The sequence below is a fragment of the Danio rerio genome, chromosome 3 (assembly GCF_052040795.2).
Source record: "Danio rerio strain M-AB ecotype USA chromosome 3, GRCz13ab, whole genome shotgun sequence".
Lineage (NCBI taxonomy): Eukaryota > Metazoa > Chordata > Actinopteri > Cypriniformes > Danionidae > Danio > Danio rerio.
Genome location: NC_141023.1, coordinates 37,305,078 through 37,324,685, shown reverse-complemented (window position 1 = coordinate 37,324,685; position 19,608 = coordinate 37,305,078). Strand labels below are relative to the sequence as shown.

Here is a 19,608-nt window from a genome sequence, read left to right as displayed (position 1 = left end):
ACAAACAGGCTATTATTTAGAGTGCCTATGAACAGTGTGAAGCCCTTAGTTTAGATCAGAGCAAGCGGCCAAACATGGAGCTTTGCTTTGGCATGCTTGGCTAGAGACAGATTTAACAGAGTTTGTTTACTCTTTAAACAATCGATAGAGTTTTTGGGTGCTAAAAGGTTTGTTGATTTTTATTTTTTATTTTTTTGGGATGTGCGTTGATCAGGGTATGAAATTGCTTCTTCTCTCCTCATTTCATTGCACTCCTGTTCAAAGGATTCTTTTTAATGCAAGCTGTTGTTTATTAATTTTATATTAGAAAATAAATGTGTACTGTTATTTAGCAAGGAGACATTATTTTTTATTTAAATATAAAATTTATATTATACAATGTATTGTTAAATGTTGTTTTTTAACACTGGTAATTAAACACTTTAGTTTAGGTCACAATTCACACTATTAACAAACTTAACTAACACTACTAGCTTAATAAACAGCTAATTATCTGTTTATTCATAATTATTAAGATAGAAGTTGGGTTTAGGTTTTGAATAGGCTTAGGGATGCAGAAATGGATCATAGGCTACTTTATAACTACTAATGAACAGTTAATATCTTAATAATAGGCAGGTAATAATAAGCCAGTAATATTTAGCATGAATTGTGACCTAAATGTGTTACCTCAACATTTGATTCATAAGCATAATAGTTATGGTAGTAATTAAAAACAATTATTTTTTAAAGTATTACGTTTTTATTGCATTTAATTTGTTTTGGTAAAAATAACATTACATGCAAAAGTTTTTGGCATTTCAAATATTATTCATTTACCCAGTTTAAATCACTCTAAACAAATAATTCACAACAAATATTTCCTATAATATTTGAAGTGTGTTCATTTTCAAAGCAAAATTAACTTGCAAAAAAGGTCCAATATATTATGTTTTTTTTTCTTGGGGAAAAAATATCAGAGTAATGATTTACGATTAACAAACATCATCTAACCCAGATGAATATGTAAATACATGCTGCACATTTTGTTTAGAATAATTAAACTAAAATGCATCATTAAAAAAAAGATGAGCCATCACCACTGACCATTGTCCAATATTAGTTTCAAGATGGTTACCACAGTAGGCCAATCATTTTGGAAAGTTGCTTTGGCAAGCTGTTCAAATTTCTGATTTTGTTCGAAATTACATCACAGTAGTACATTATTCAGTTTTGCTTCAAGTATATTCTCAGTTTTTTTTTTTTTAAACCAAACCTATTAATTAACAGAAAACAAAACACAAGTCATCACTCAGAATTCTTCTGGAGCGTTTAATCTTGAAAAATGAACATCTTGTGAACTGCTCTGAGAATGAGAATGCATAAACTCTATTTAGCTCTGCTCTCCAGTTTTTGTTTTAGAAAAAGCTCATGCATTATTAAACATTAAAACAGACATTTGCATTTCTGGCTTTGTTTTGCTGTTGATCTGACTCAATTTGCTGATATTTGCATCCAAGCAGTGGCATTTGTTGTAAAATGCCAATCGCATAACCATGTCCTTTTTAGATGTGTGGAATGTGATAAATTCTCTTCATATCATTCATCTTTCCAGCTTCACATTATTATATGTCAAGTGGAGTATATCTACAAAGCCAAAGAATGTTTGAAGACTAAAAATTAATATTAATAGACCTCCTGCAAAAGTCACCTTCAGAGATCCATGTGGTCTTTCTGCTTTTCTCTTGAATTTTTCTACTTGTTTTTGCCCATCTTTGTCATTATGTAGTGCATCATGAATTTAAATGCTTTGTGTATTTACCTACGTAGTATGTCTATCTTTGAACAGCAGAGCGCCTTCCAGACTCTGGTCAGCATACCAATGTGCTGCTCTGTGTACTTTCCTTTCAGGAGTGGTCTGTTTTGAATGTGTTCATTGCTTCACCTTTGGCCAGTCTTTATTCGTCAGCTATGTAAATCAATTGTTTTGTTTTTCTGTGACAAATACAATCTGACAGTCTTTGACTGTCTTCCCTTTAGTTGACTGTTGGCTGTTTTCATATATTCTGTTGACGGGGAAAACAAATTGGATGCATTTCCGAGACTCAATAAACTCAATTTCATCGTCACTGTCTGCATTTTAAATGATCATAATCTGTGTTTAAGCTATAGAGAGAGACAGCTTGTGTTGTACCTCATTCGACCTTATGTGCCTTGTACATCCTGAAAGGTGAAGATGCAGCTTTTTTTGATCTCCCCGCTGGTGCCCGGATTCACTAGAATTCATAATCCCCTTCCTCTCGATGTGAACATTTGGAAGAGATTCTGAAAGGTGGTTTTTGTGGATGTTATCATGCTAATATCACTCTGAGCAGATTGTTGAAACTTCTAAAGGAGATCGAAGATTGACCTAATATTAATTATTAGTTTCTTTGATTGACAAAAGTTAACTGTACTTGCTGACCTACAAGGATCTTAATGGATCAGATTTTTTAAAGTAACATTATATATGGTCTTTAAAAGACAACTAGTAAATGTTGGTATAATGATGGATAGCATTCCTAGCATTAGCCATGATGGGAAAAAAGCAGGTGATCACTATCTGGCAGTTACTAATTGTTTACATGGCAAATGTCATTGTTCAAATGTCATTGTTCAAGGGAAGATGGCGGCAGGAAACTGACAAATGTTTACGCACTTTAATAAAGCAAATAAACAATACAAACAGCCGGTGGTGAGAGCCTCATGTATGACTGCGGCCAAACTGAAAGCAAAACCAAACATAAATTGTTCCAGGCTTCTCCTCTCTTCCACTGGCGTCATTACTCTAATCTTTCCAGAGCTGCTCTCTGTGGGGCTCAAGACTGGTGTATTGCACAGGTGACGTTCTTGCGCCACTTCCATGGGTCTCGGCCCCTTTCCAAATGCTTTAGCAATAAAATTGTCATTTGAGAGACACAACTAATGATAGCCTATATCTAATGAAGTGTAATAGTCTGTATTGTTTGATAAATAAAATTTACTTGCAGTTTGTTTTTAAGGTCTCGATCACAATTGTTTTTATTCCGCACTTAACCTCTTTCGCTATTTATCCATTCTTTGTTCAACCACTGTTTGTTTAGATCAGTTTTCTTCCCAACCTGACTGTTCCCACAAAATTTAAATCTTGTTTACACAATCTCGCATTTACATTTTCACTAGACACTAAAAGAGAGGGGAAAGAAGAAATGGATAACGCTAGAAAATGTGGCTTTTGTCATTTAAAATTGCAAGTTGAATGTTCTTCATGGAACGTGCATCCACACTTTATCACACTGCCACTTTCTCTAATGATATGAGCTTGCTGCACATATACATTTGAAATGATAAACTTAAGTGCGCAAAAGATGTGATATATTAACCGCCTATATGGCTTTCATTCATTTGCAACTTTCTGTCAAGCATCATACTTACCAACTAAGGGTACTGTTGGTAGTATCAATGCAGTCCTGATCAGGATGACCCATAGCAAATTGTAGTGTACTGTAACAAATCGTTCCGCTCAGTGAAAAAAAAAAATTGTCATGCACAAGATTGGACATCAAGTCCTGCAGAATTATGTGAATTGTTCAGCCCAGTATTGTGCAGCTTGTTCAAGGTTGAGATGTCTTTTATTGCGTGACGAAGTGGGGATATTTATCCTTGCAGTGGTCTGTTCTCTGTCCATGTTTGGTCGTGTTTTCTTGGTGCAGCATTGAGGTGTGTGCAGGATCCTGGAGATAAGTCACAGAACTTGGGTCAACTTACAGTCTGATGAATCATGCTGCTCTTGCTGAGCTGCATGTTTTACTTGGTTGATCAACAATAGACAAACTGTCAGTCACATATTTGCATTGTAATTCTGTCTTGGCTGCAGTTAAACAAGGGTTTTGCGTCCATGTAGAAAAACTACTTCAATTACATCCAATATCAGCTGATTAAACCACAGCTTCCATGTTGATTTTTTTTTTCTTGATATATATATATATATATGTATATATATATATATATTTATATTTATATTGACGTGCCCCATACCATATTTCTCTCTCAGTGGTTGTCCTTTCTGTTCAAAGTTCTGCTGATATCTAGCTCCTGAGGGGACTGGACTCAAACTGTCATTGATCCTGCTGTCGCTGGGCAGATGTCTTCACTACCAGCAGACCGGATTAGAGTATAGCGCTGGAATGAAATGCATTTCCCAGAAAGGTTTCCCTCGAGGCCTGCCTCCGTCTCTTTCATTTCCTTCTGAAATTATTTTTCATCATTAGCTGTTGATCAGTTTTACAAAACAAATGTAAAAGACAATTCTAATCAGATATCCCACAATCTTGATTGCTTTCATTAAGTATGTTTACATGGACACCAATAGTCCAATTTTAATATGATCAAGACAATATTTAGAAGAAGAGTCTGACGTAAAATATTTCTTGTTTTTTTCACATTATTGAAGTGCAGTACAGACATGTAATCACTAGGGATGTAACGGTATCAGAATTTCACGGTACGGTAATACCTCGGTATGAATGTCACGGTACGGTATTTATTGAATCATTTACAGGAAAAAACAAAACTTATGAAAATACTCCCAAAAAGTGCCAAAAGTGTCAATGACATACAAATTAGTCATCTATCTGTAAGCTTTAAAACAGGAACTTCAATTTTAATAACAAAAAATTATTAAACCATGTAATAAAATAAAGTTTCAATTTAGTATTGTTGAAAACTCATCACATTCAACATTTAATCACTCACTCACTCACTTAGATAGAGATGGGTTTAAAGGAAAATTATCATATAAATATAATCTGGTAAAAGCTGGTATCTCTGGGTATTTACAATGTCCCCTGCAACAGAAAAAAACCCTCTCATTTGGGACTGAGGATTCTGGGACAGAGATATGACTTGGCCCATGTTGACAGCAGTGGGTAACGTTGTGCATTGTCTTTCCCCCACTTGAGAAGACAAACCATGAGTGAGATAGAGGTCTCTTTGCGGTACAAGTCAATGTCTGCATCAATCTGAACAGTGTGCTGTGTTTCTGCAGTCCCCATGACTGCTATTAGTCGTATTGACCAACTTGCAGGCACGTGCACACATAGGGCTCAACCTGTGCAGTGCACATGCCCTTTTTAGTCTTGGATAGAAAATGCCCTTCCAAATCGATCAAAAGTGCCCCCGCGACGCGACACAACCTCCGTCCAGCCCTTCAGTAGACAACACCGCTCTTGAGAATGCGCGCTCAACCCCCTCTCGGCGCTTTACAATACGCTCGCGACAACACAGCTGATCAGAACGCGCGCGATAACACAGCTATTCAGTACGCGCGCGATAACACAGCTATTCAGTACGCGCGCGATAACACTGCTATTCAGTACGCGCGCGATAACACTGCTATTCAGTACGCGCGCGCGACAACACTGCTATTCAGTACGCGCGCGCGACAACACTGCTATTCAGTACGCGCGCGCGACAACACTGCTATTCAGTACGCGCGCGCGACAACACTGCTATTCAGTACGCGCGCGCGACAACACTGCTATTCAGTACGCGCGCGCGACAACACTGCTATTCAGTACGCGCGCGCGACAACACTGCTATTCAGTACGCGCGCGCAACAACACTGCTATTCAGTACGCGCGCGACAACACTGCTATTCAGTACGCGCGCGGCGACAACACCTGCTTTAGGTTCGATCATTTCCATCTTTTTTTCATCTCCGCTACTAGCAGCACACTCCATTTCCGCATTACTGGATCTGTAGCGACAGCAGACTGCAAAGGATTATGGCCACGCCTGGGCTGATGGGAAATGTAGTTTAAGCTACCTCCCGTTCGCTTCATTCGCCTGAGCAAATTTTCTCAGAAGACCTATAGTTTTACCGAGTCATGCGACTTCGGTAATATCGAAAAAAATTAATATTGCGGTATGACGGTATTTACAATACCGTTACATCCCTAGTAATCACCTTAATCAAACTTTTACCATTGTGTAGGACTTTTTACTGTATTTTTTAATAAGATAGTCCATACACACAGCTGTTTGACACTATTCTCTGCACCTACTCAGTTAGTACAGTCCATCACCCAACACAATTTTATAAATGCTGTTGGGAATGTAGAAGTTTTCTTTCCATTTAGGGTCATTCATTCATTCATTTTTTTTTTTGGGTTAGTCCCTTTATTAATCCGGGGTCGCTACAGCGGAATGATGTGCCAACTTATCCAACACGTTTTTACGCAGCGGATGCCCTTCAAGCCGCAACCCATCTCTGGGAAACATCTACACACACACTACACTCATACACTACGGACATTTTAGCCTACCCAATTCACCTGTACCGCATGTCTTTGGACTGTAGGGGAAACCAGAGCACCCAGAGGAAACCCACGCAAACGCTGAGAGAACATGCAAACTCCACACAGAAACGCCAACTGACCCAGCCGAGGCTCAAACCAACAACCCAGTGACCTTCTTGCTGTGAGGCGACAGCACTACCTACTGCCCTGCTGCGTCGCACCTTTCAGGGTCATTAAATTCAATTAAAACAACTCTCTCTTATCATTTTTTTGTTTTTTACGCTCACCCAGTACTTTAGACCAAGTTTGTCATGGCGACATGAATAAGTTTTTGCTGAATAAAAGCAAAACTGCTGAACTGCATTTAATGTCAAACATTGGAAGTCGTGGTGATGTAATGAATTTGATTTGTGTATTATAACATGTAAAACAGAAACATGAAAGGAACATTCAAAAAGCAGCTTGTATAAATGCCTTTATGTTGACGGTGTATTTAACTGTTTAAGTGTTACAAGTCTCAGGAAAAAAAACACATTTAACTGCTCACCTCCATGGACATACATTCCAGATTTATGAATGTGTAAAAGTTTGGCCATTATTAAAACTTTGGATTTGGTATCATCAGCTTTTATTTAGACTTTTTTTTTTAGTTGATATTTCTCAAACGGAATACATTATTTTTTTAAACTTCCTATTAAGGTATATTTTTATGAAAGTAACAGAGGTATATTGTCATTGACACCTATAAGTCATTGCACACTTTTGTTAGTCATATTTGTCTGGTCAGTGCAGCAACTGACCAATCGGACTCGAGCGTTCTAGAGCATCGTAGAATAAATTAGTTCTACCTTGTTAACATCATAATCAATAGTTATGGGATCATACAAACCTCTGATGAAGAGCTTAAACTCTGGTCATTAATGTTTGAGAAAACACAAAGGAAGCTTTCCGTGGGTCGATTGATCCCCTAATGTCAAACTGAGTGTTTTTTTGTAGATGTGAGAGGGGAGTGTTAAATTCTCAAAACAGGTGCTGTTTCATGCCTAACAGCTTTCAGCCGTGACTTAAGTCAGAGTTTAAGCAAAGACAGCTCTAACTACTGGTTGGATGAAGGGATGTAGTAGCCTCATCCTTTCTTTAGGAAACATGCACAACAGGCATCTGTCATACACAGGGTTGCATCAGTTGCTGCTCTACGTAATCCTTCTGCCTACAAATCTTTCCTCTATATCTTAGTACTGCAGTTCTGCTGCTACAACACTTTAGACTATGTCAGAGGGCAAGAGCATGTCAAATCGTGACCTGCTGATAGCGGGCTTTTTTGGTTGCATGTGTAATGCACATCGTATCCCCATTGCCTATATGTGGGTGTCTGCTATTGAATCTTCAAAATAACTAAATAAAACATTAACTGTCAAGTGCAGTAAATTGTTATTTAGAGTTGATTTATAGCAGTGTTCTTCAAAGTATCAGTGTCCAGATTTGGTGTCAGAAGTGTGCATGCTTGGTGGGGTGAGTGTTTGTCATTGCTTGCTTGTTGGCACACAGTTAAAATGCACGGTCAGTCTTTTGTGTCGAATCCATATTACTCCATTTATTTACCACAAACTTGTGTTAGTCTTGTTAAACCTTGCTCATTGTAAAAAAAAAAATCATTGTAAAATTCAAATCAACAACCCGATGTATAAATCCAAGTTCCTTCCCCATTTAATTTTTTTGATTAATGCATATGTCACAATATAGAAAAAAAAAATCTCTGATGCTACTAGTCATATTTCAACTTATTGTGTAATTCAAGCTTTATGTCTTCCAGACACAGAGTGTGAGTCATGGCTCAGTGCTTGGGCTTTAAGCAGTAAGACTCATCTTTGAGCGATTTCAAGGTTCAGTTCCACCCCAATCTCACTTCTCTGTCTGCAAATTTCCTTTTTTACTCAGCAGCTTGCAGTAAAAGATAAAAATAACAATGGTATAAACGGGAGGGAAAAAACACTGACCTATCTTTCATAGAGTAAAGAACAAGCAGGTGGATTGGAGATCACCCCCTCCTCTCTTTCAAGGTGACCTGGTTTCCTCATCTGATTAAATTCCTGCTGAATGGCAGACGAATGATCCGGTTTGTCTGAGTTTAGCTTTGAAGCTAAAAATCAGATCATAAAATCTGGTTGTTTCATTCTATTTTCTCATTTCCTTTAAGAATAGCACATTGCAGAGTCTGTTTTGTATGTGCTTTGCTGCTTTATAGAGGGGGAGAACCTTTGAAGGACATTCTTTCTTTTTACAGGGAATAGTTGCACTGCTTTGGTCCTGTTGTCCTCACAGTCTTTCTCTCTCCTCTCAGGGTGGAAATCACTTTGACCAGTATGAGGAAGGTCAGTTGGAGTTGGAACAGGCCTCTTTGGACAAGCCCATAGAATCGGTAAGACCACACACATCACTTTGGTACTGTTGACTAGAATAGCTGCTTCCTGTTGTGTGAGAGTGTGGATGATTGGTCCAGTCAGGGATAGCCAAACCACCTCTGTAGTCAACCCACCCCTACCTCCTTTAGAGATCGACAAATTGCCTCCTTTTCTGTAAAAGAGCAAGTCCATACTCACTTTCTGGAGGCCAACATTTGACCCCTTTCCTCGTATTCACATCAGTGAACACATCTGGTGTTATCACCTATGAGACTATATAATAAAGACACAGGTCATGCAGATATGTTGGATTGTACCAATCACTGTGATCAGCTTGCTGTTTAAATCTTTTTTCTTTTTGATCACAGATGTGTGTAAGGATGGGTGTGCTTGTGTGAATGTTTGATGGTATTTCAAAATGAAGAGTTTTATTATGATGTTTGCTTAATGTGGAGTGGATGACACATAATGGAAAAGTTAAAACATAGAAAGAGACATGCATTATTAAACATGTATGATTGATAATACAGCATTTTGTCAACAAATACATTTTAATCTGTTACCCCAGGGCTATGAATGATTTTGGGATTGACTGTACAAGCTTACAATTAGGTTAAATTAACACCTAAAAATTGCCTGTTGAGGATTTCTCTATACATGCTTTTGTTTTAAATAATAGTTACTGTGCCAGATTGTGAGATTAATACTTATTCTACACGTCTTGTGAACAACAAACCTGTCAGACTGAGCTTCCTGACCAGTCATTACTAGACATCCAGAAAGCAGAACTAGAGTTTGACTTTTAGATCGTGCAGACAAACAATGGGTTTGAAGTGCTATTTAGTACTGGCTGTTGTCTTTGCTAGAAAACATAAAGCCACACATCTTGCTTGCATTGAAAGAATCTTTGTTTACTTGCTAGGATTTCTGTTGGGTAGTCGTGAAGGATCCCCATTGTCATTTTCCAATCACCATAATAGAACATTACGTCAGTTACATTAATAAAAGGTGACTCTCAAAACTATCAGACTGTAAAAAAAAGTATTGAATCATTGCTTAAAGTCTTTCTTGCAGCAAATCAGCACATGATGGATCATTAGACACTAAAAACTGCTTTTAGGGTGTCTCAAAAAGTCTTGATGTCTAAAATCTCAAAATCAAAAGCTTAGGTCTGAAAGTCCTAACATTTACTGAAATATTGTGTTTTGGACTTTAAATCTTTTTTTAAACAGGTCTTAATTTTCTTTTGTTCATGTATAGCTACCCAGTCTGGCCAACACCCATACAATCTCTAACAATCCATCTCAATTACACTTTAAATTTGTATTATTTATTTATTTATTTATTTATTTACTTTTTATTAAACTCTCTAATTACCATAATGGTTTAATTATTTTCCTTACAATAACATTTGTTTAAAAGTGCTCCACGTATTTACTTATGAGGACACTGATCTAGACAGATTGTTGTGGAGAGATTTAGTTTATTAAAGCTTTTAAAACTTATAATAGAAAGTTTAGGTTGAAAAAAAGTATATGGATACAAATAGAGCTTGTTTTTACACAATATTTACAATATTTTGCTATGAAATATCTGAAATATTTAATTTTTTTATAATTAAATTATTATGGTATTATTAAATGTATTCAATTTAGAATAATTGTTTTTGTTAGGGCAAATAATTTTTTTTTTTCCATCTGGGCCATTTAAAATTTCCTTAGCGAGTCTTATTCCTTTATGAGTCTAAATTTTCATTCATAATTGTTTTAAAAATGCTTTAAAGTTTTACATTTAACTTAAAATGTGCTTCGTTTTTTTTTTTTTTTTTTTAAATCAACAAAATAGGGTTTTGACCTAGGTAACCAATTCATGCTGCCTAGGTTTTATTGGTATAGTGCTGAACTGTAATCAGCCCCTTATTTCACTTTCGGCTTGCAAGTGAAGTCATCAAAGCATGTAAGACAAAAAAAAAAAAAAAAGAAAAGAAAGAAAAGCCGATGTGCGTCAACACTCAAAGCTAGACTCTAATACTAAAGGACAGTCGTCTATGCACACAGACATTCAGTGTTTCAATTAAAGCATTCCGGCAATGTATTAACTCTGAGTCAGACTTGACATACTCATAGGCAGACCTCTTATATGCAGACACGCCACCAATTCAATTACACAACTGGTCTGTGTGTCTGCTCCGTTTGATTTAAGTTAGGCTGACCTGATTTAGATATGAACCACTCAGTGTGTCGTCCACCCCACATAACGAAAAGCTAGAGGGAGTGTGTGTGTGTGCAGTCTTACTGAGAGAAAGTGTTTGTGTGAGTGTAAGAGCACAGTAGTGCCCAGTCTCTTGTGTGTGTTTTTGTGTTTGTGTAGGACAGATAATTTCAGATATTTTCAGTATTGTACACAACTTGGGGTGTTCGACATTTCTCTCCTGCAGCGAATTGGCCCCAATTAGCTAAGCAGCTCTGACCCGGTTTGTATCTGCACGCTCTGCTCTCCTCCTCCTGTCTCTTTAGGGGCTCCTTGTAACGCTTTCTCACTCTCTTTCTGTCTCTCACCTCTCTCTAGCTCTCTCTCTCTCTCTCCCTCTCTCTGTCTCTCTCTCTCTCGCTCTCTCACTCAATATCTTTCTATCTCTCTCATCACTCTGTCCCTCTTTCTGTCTCTCCAACACAGTGATTCGGTGTACAGTACCCTCTGTCATTATGTGCTGGCATGGTGCTTGTGCAACTGGGACTGCATTTTTCGCTGACTAGGCATGTAGATAATATCGCAGGCAGCTCTCATCTCCGTCTCTCTTGTCTTGTTCCTCTGGTTCGCTCAATATTTCTGAGGCTTGCATGCCTAATGCCTCTCCTCCTCTCCAAGTTGTCCTCTCTGCTCCAGTTACACTACTGAGAAATATTTAACATTAAAATGTAGATCTTCAAAAATTTTTTTACTTTTTGCCTTGTCTCTTATTTTTGGGGTAAAATAAATTATCTGCTTTATGGAAACCACCAAGTTGAACACACTATTATATGTAGGCCTGTCACATCATCTATATTTTGTCATACGATATATTGCACCAAAATATATTGCGATAAGCGATATTGAGCAATTTTATGCAAATGTCAACCTTGCCATGAAAAAAAAATTAAGTCTTCACCAAAATACGAAACCGTTTCCAAGTTTTTTGTGTAAGCAAGTATTTTACAGTACTTTAGAAATACTCAAATGCCTCTGTTAATGTTTTCAAACAATTATATTTAATTTACCAAAATTACACAAGTGCCAATTTCACATCTGTCACATAACAAAAGATGTCACATCCATAATGAAGCTTTTTCATCATGAATGCAAAATCTTAAAATAAAACCAATCATTTTGTTCTTTAGAGAACCGACTCCTATCCTATTGTACAGTATTGTTTCTTTTGGGTTGTTCAGTTTAATTCACAGAATTTTTCACAGACATGTTTGCAGATTGATATTTTTCTCATTCCCTAACTCTGTGGTTAGTTCTGGAAAATATAAATAGATGTTTCAATATAAAGTTAACATATACTTCTCTGTGAATTCATGGGTTGAATTTTTACTGCAAATGTCACATTCATAACGCTGGAATTGCTCTATTATTGTCATTTTAAGGCCATTTTATGCCTAAAACAATATTGCATGTACACTCTTCCAAAGAACACTTCATATTTTATTCTTAAGAATATTTCATTTTATTATAGTAATTTTAACAGTTTAGTAATTAGGCATTGGAATCAGAACGTAAAAATGCATATCCTAAATAAATAATAATAAATGTTAAGAAAAAAGTGCAAGGTAAACAGTAACAAAGGCTGCGAACAGATCTATTTTCAGTTTTCAGACATCCATATGAAATGTGCTGTTGTAATTTTATAATAAATAATATAAGTATTTATTTATTAACCATTAACCATATTTACTTACACCTTCAAAAGAGACAGATGTTGCAGCTAAAATGTAGCTACAATTGATTTTTTTTTTTATGTATGGTTGATGTATATTGCATCACCAATAATTATTGAGGTCATGTCTGTGTGTTGTGGAATAAGTCGATATGTTGATTACTGTGACAGGCCTAATATGTACAATTATGTATATAATTTTTTTCATTCATTTTGTTTATATATAAATAGAAAGAAGAATGAGTGCCATGGGCCATTAAAAAATTACATAAACTTTATTGTTGAGTATCACATTGGACATATTAAAGTTCTGTCATACTTTTACCATATAATTAGCTTTTAAGACCATGAGTATAACTTTAAATCATATAACCATGTACATTTTTCTGTTATTTAAAACAAGCTTCTATGCAGTTATGATTTATCAAAATCCATTTTTTTTAACTAAGATTTCTCAAGTGGGTCTTATGATTAGATTCATTATTGTTTGAAGCAGTACCCGTCTCAGAGCGTGTGTCAGAAGGACATGACAGAGAGCAGGAGTGGTGGCCTGGCTGCCTGCCTAAACCAAATGATTCCAGCTCCTGCACTATTGTCTATGGAGGGGTGTGGAGAGCTGAGTCGCCACACACAGTGTTTGTGGAAAGCAGAGATGCTCCATACCGCAGGAAACGATGGCTATCACTGTCTGAACATTTTTAAATTTATTATAGAGTCATAATGTTTAGACAAACACACAACAACAAACAAGCTTTCGTTTATTTGCCCTCCCTTTTCCTGTTTTAGATCTAGTGTGTCAGGACTATTTTTCACCAAACACCAGGGGTATATTTTTATCACAGAACTCTTAGCAGCTGGTCCGGGTGGACAGTGACAGCCATCGCCGCATGTATGTGTGCGCGCGTTCTGGGTTCGAGCACTGTGTTTGTCATGCTCTCGTTTCCCATGCCCCTCCTCTGCCAATCATTGTGTGTGATCTGTAGGCAGCTAGAGGTCTGTGGTAAACAGGATCTTTTATTTTCCCATGTGCTTTCATCTACTCATACCTCTTTTTCCTTGCTCCCTCAACACCTTTTTGTCTGTTTGCATGTTAAGTCAGTAGCATTAGTTTTTTTCTCACACACACACTCCCCTTCATCTTAATATGTACCCCAACCTTCATCTTCTTTTCTCCCCTCCCCAACCCAAGGAGATGTGCACTGGGCAGTGACTGAGTCAATTCCCTTGGTATGTAACTGACTTCGATGTTTCACTTTAGCAAGTTTAGAATGCACCATGAATGATACATGGAAAGAATGCCAGATACCATTTCCAGTCCTGTGTTACACTGCAAGAAATAGCTGTTTTCTTCAAATGTGTTTAAACATAGGAGCATTCATAACAATATCTTAATTGTTGGCAGGTTTTATTAAAACTTTAAGTCACTGCTTATTGTGCAGTGAGGATTGCAAGACTGGATTTTAGTTATTTGTATTTATATCTATAACGGTATAAATAAATTGCCTCTAAATCTAAATACTGATTTTGTAAACGTATCCCACTGGTGTTTACGATTCTATATATCCCTTGGTCAACTGTGTATCACTCAACATGTCAGGAACTAGCCCATGCATTCTTCAAAGACTCACTTCACACCGTCCAGCATTGCAACCACATGCACACACACACATATTTTAATGAAGCTGTTGATAAACTTCTGTGTGAAAGGTAAACCCTGGAATGAAAAAGGTCAAGGTTTGCCATTTTAAGAACCCTGACCTGTAGACCCTATTCTGTCCACTTTTTTTGGTCACAACACAAATAGTCCAATCAGCCACACTGTTTCAACGGCCATTTAAAAGTGCTATTTATTTATAACATGCATTTTTGCATCTTTGCAAAAATGATTAAGAGTATATCAAAGTAATAAGAGTACTTCCAAAGTACTTAATTGACATTTTAAATCTCAAATTGGATTTTTTTTTTTGCTTGTCTCCTGCTGTGACACTCAGACACTTAAGTATAGCTAACTGTACAAATTAATTTATGGTCTCTTTTCATAATAAAAATAAGTGAGTTATTCTTTAAAAAGCACCACTGTTGCACTCCATTTGGTTCTAAGAAATATTCACCTTCAGGCAAAAAGGAAGGGAATGTGTTAGATTTCTCTCTTTCCTCTTCCATAACCACATTGGGACAACACCAGCTGTCCAGGTCCCCAAACAAACCACCTTGGGTATCCTGTCACTCCACTTTAATGTGGTCTCGCTCTCCCACTCTTATCTCTCTGTCTTGTTGATTGTTTTGACTCTCAACTGACCTTTTAGTGCTCCACATCCTTCTATAGAGCATGGTATGGAGGATAGTTTCATTATCAGCTGCTAATAACCTGAAAATTAATTTCAGTAGTTAGATCACGGGTCGATGAGGGATAAACATTCCTTTTGATACCTTATTTTAGTCCATTTTTGACCACTTTCTTGATTTCTCAGATGCCCCTGTTGGTATACACATAGGCCTTTTCTGATCTTCATAAATAAGTTTGCACAATTTAAATAAGAATGTTAAAGGATAGATAATACACAAAGCAGCAGCTTTCATTTCTGCTATTATAGCCATGTATGTACCCTGAACACTAGCCACATTTCCATTGTCACCCCTAAAGCAAGTGTGCCTGTCACGTTTCTCCAGTAGCTTCTGGGGACTGATCAAGTCTCGTCAGGGCTTCCTTGGGGCAAATGACCAGACCTTGTTGGCCAGCCTAATACCTTAATCCAAAGGGGACTAGCTGGGGCATTGGAATGGAGTGAAAGCAAAGGCAGAGTATGCCTAAGTCGGGAATAGAGGTTCTGTGGCAAGATGCAGTTGCCCATGTATGTACTGGCCAGTTGAATAAGAAGTAGGAAGTCAATAGTACAAGTGCAGGAAAAGTTAAAGTTGTGGGCACAGTAAAGACATTAATATTCATGGTCAGAGCTGTGCTCACAGAAAATATTTCCAATTGTTGTGTGATATTTAAATTGGGGGAGAATACAAAGCAGGGTTTCTGCTGCACTGCAAGTTATTGACTCTCTAGCAGTCTTGCTGCTCTAGATGTGGGGCTATTAGCCCGGCCTGATAAAATTGCAAGCTCATACTGGCTCAACAGTGGAAAAGCGGCTACTGTGTACTTGTCAAGATTAGGACTGTTAAGAGAGCTTCATGTTTAAAAATTTTGTATTCAATCTAACTCGACGTTAACTCGGAGACATGTGCAACACGAAAAAAACAGGCTGGACTGACGCTGACAGGCGATGGCTGACATTTAGCTTGGTGGGTCCCAGCTTTTAGACATCAGTTCATGATGTAGATAGATAATACATTAAGTTGGTTCTTACCAGCATAATAGAAAAGTCCTCAGGTAAATCTAATGTGCAGATACTTTAGTAGACTCTACATTTTGAATGCACAGAAGGATTAGAAAAGAAGAAATAGTTGTTTATTTTGAAGCTGCTGTAAATTTCCAACATTTTCAGGTCAAAATTACTATGAAGTCATTCTTCTAGACTCAATTTCAGGTCACTCTTAATGAAGCTGTCTCGAATATGTAATAAAGACCTACATGCACTGCAAATGCACTCACTGCCCTGCACATCTCTGTCCTGTTTTAATTTAATTCCACCTCCTTCTCCCTCTCTTACTCCCTGCCCTTACTATGTTAATAACATCACTCTATCTCTCTTTTCTTATGGGAGTGTATCTGTTTGGACAATATAACATTCCTTATGTTTTAATTATTTATATGAATTAACTGCCAGTTAGTGGATGTGTAGATGTGTGAATTCACTGTGGTAATGTAGTGGATCAAAGAGACAGTGTGACCAGTAGAAAGCTGTAGAGATTGGCCAGTTTCTTCAGTTTTGTGTGACGTTTGACTGTTCTTTTGACAGCCCAGGGTTTAAAAGCCAGGTTCGTATGGACATGTTTTCACTCCACTTGCACTGCTGTTGGATTCTTCAGCGTTGTTGCTCTTCATCTGTCTGTTTTATTTTAGTGCATTCATCTGTTTGTCCCCACAAAACCCACCCGCCTTTCACGTCTGCCTGATTCTCCATTCACAGGGTCGGTGATAGGCCCTGAGCCACTTTTGAATGATTCTGATTGGCTCACGTTGAAGAATTAGACTAAACAATGACAGCTCTCTTTCTCAAGTTCAGATTCTCTAGATCTAATGGTCTCTCATTTAAGAAAGAGGAGTTGACGACTGCTATATAAATTGCTCTGCTCGGCAGGAAGAGGTAATGTAAGGTCAGCACAATGCGTGCCCTGTTTAGATGCTCCTCCAGTCCACAGAATGATGAAATGCTGTGTGTTGTTAGCAGAGGATGCTGCAGAGCCACTGCATTGCAGGCCTTTTGGGCTGGGCTTACTGCAGGCGCATCTGCACTGCTGATAAACGGAAGATCTTGGGACTTGCGCTCTTTTAGTCCTGCGGTCTTACTTCTCTGCACAATGAGCTCACACGTTTTATGGTGAATTCTTTTCTACCATCAACATTTCTTTACACAAGCTACAAATGGACTCATGCCGCTTTTGATGTGAGCTCCATGGCGTCCTCTGCTAACTATAAATACAGAAAAGGAAATGATCGTCATCCTACGGTCTTGTTCTTTTTTTCATCCCTGTAATTTGAACGGAAGAACATGCACAGAAGTGTTTGGATGTCCAGGGGCCCAAAGGGGATTTTGTACAAGATGAGCATTAGTGCAGCTCCCCATGCACTAACCATCTGGAGGAAACATTTACTTTTTTCATCTCCTCGCATGCAAAAACACAGGTTTTAACTAAATTTCTGAGCAGAGATATAAAGGTAGATATTAATATGCATGGATTTAATTCCAAAGTTAATTTAGCATATTACTGAAATTAAAGAATTTTTTCTTGTTTAGGACCGATCAGAACAGTTTTTAAATGATGGATTTTTGTGCTTATTGACACCATAAATAATGATTCGATTTTTTTTTTTTACAAAAATATATCTAATTTTTAATATACAAAGTTAAGAGCCATTCACACAAAGCATGATTAAGTAATAAATAAATAATGAATCATCAAATATAACAATGCAGACGATGTAGTGAATGTAAAACAATAATATTCAGAACACAGCTATAACAATAGAAGAGACACGATACTATAGATATCTTTCAAAACAACATTTTTTCTATCTAATAAATAATAAAACACTAACATCCAGTCAGAATGTGCTGAAAAATAAAGGTCCCGTGCAATTTAAAGCTACAGATGACATTGTTCATCATTTAAAGATGATGACTTGATCTTGAAAACAATTGTTTGGACCATGGGATGTAATGACAAAAGTTTACATAGAAGCTATGCAAGTCAGGCTTGCAAATTGAAGTATAACAATAAGACAACCTGAAGTATTCAGTGTGATGGACAGAACAGTACCATTGAATACTTTTGTTATGTCCCCTTTGGACAGCGTTCTTTTCCATTTAGTGTACTGAAATCTAATACCACTGAAACCCATAATTATTTTTTAATTAACCCAACACTATTAACTAGAAAATATTCTAGTAAAAATATAGGTCAGACTAATTATTCTAAAATCTAATTTTCATACTTTACAAGCCTTAAGCAAGTTAGGTACATCTCAGGAGGTCTGTTAAAATAACCAATTAAACAAATGTAAAAAAAAAAATGGATCAAATCCCAGTTGCGATCATAATAGAAGGAAAATAAACGTTTTGCTGTTTGAGGTAATTATTATTATTATTATTATTTTTTTGTTTAAAGCCCTTGTGGTTCTCTAATGACAGACTCTAAGAACAGTGGCTTCAAATTTATTAAATGTGTATTCACAGCTGTCGTCACAGCATTCACCTTCCAAATTGCCCAAACCGTTTTATGGGAGTTGCAGCGATAATGAAAAGCGGGTGTGTGTTTTGGGGGTAACCACTCTCTCCTTACCCATGATGCTCTAACCTAGTCCTTCTTGCTTCTCACACACCACTTATGGCTGCTCCATCTTACGCTCACCCATGTAGGTTGGGACATCTGTTTAGATGACATTGTGCATCACCAGTGTATGCTCAGCCTCATCTCTAACAACATCCTGAGCTCTCTGCTGCCCCCTCTCTCCCTTTATATGCTTTCTACTCTTCAACACAACTAACACCGCCGTCTCTTTTTGTTAAAGTGCTTTAACAAAAAGCTGCATGATGGTTAATGGTTTTGGTTTTCACTTCCTTCAGTTTTTTTGTATATTATGCAATTTATTTGTGGTGTGTGTGCGTGTGTGTATTTTTTTTGTTTTAGTGCACACTTTTTTTTTTTATCAATGTTTTTTTCTTTATGCTTGGACATGATTTGTCATGAATTTAAGCTCTGTTTTTATATTCATGCATATCATATTTTCAAGACTTTCTTTTCTATTTTGTTTTTAGTGACTGATCAGATCAGAATTTTAAATGCAAACACGCTCTCACACATGCATATCTGGCCTCTTAATGGTAAACCGAGGCCTCCATCTCTGTCTTTCCATATTTCTTTTTTTGTCGCTCCCATAAATCTATCAATCTACCTCTCTCATTGTCTCGCTCCTCGATCTCCTCCCTTTGCTCTCAGCTACATATTGTATGTTTTTATTTTTATTTTCGTGGTGGCTCTGTTGTCATGATAATGAACTCACAAAAAGCTTGTGAAAGTTTTTGGTTTTTGTGTATGCAAGCTCTATGTCTGTGCCGTTCCTTCCCCTTTAGCTGTTTGTGTATTAATATCCCTCCCTGAGACGGTTTATATATGTATTTGTGTGTCATGATACGTATATAACCGTATCTTCCTCCTTATTTCCTTTTAAGACTGAAAGTAAATTGGTAGACTCAGATGTCGGTAGCATTTACAGCCTCTTGTTTCAAGTTGTACTATTAAGGAACGCTCCCTTAAAGAGAAAAAAAATAGATATATTAGACTATAAAGACCATTTAACTTCAAGTTACTTATGCACAGA

At 37.1% G+C, this 19,608-nt stretch overlaps 1 protein-coding gene across 16 annotated transcripts in view; it reads left to right on the top strand.

Annotated features, from left to right (window-relative positions):
• The window catches only part of gpatch8 (G patch domain containing 8), a 36,033-nt gene that overhangs the window by 1,297 nt on the left and 15,128 nt on the right, over window positions 1-19,608 (top strand). For 4 of the 16 annotated variants that reach the window (NM_001328037.1, XM_087243060.1, XM_087243050.1 and 1 more), the window contains 1 exon segment: window positions 8,638-8,715. In NM_001328037.1, coding sequence (NP_001314966.1) covers window positions 8,638-8,715 — 78 coding nt within the window. 16 annotated transcript variants of the gene reach the window in all.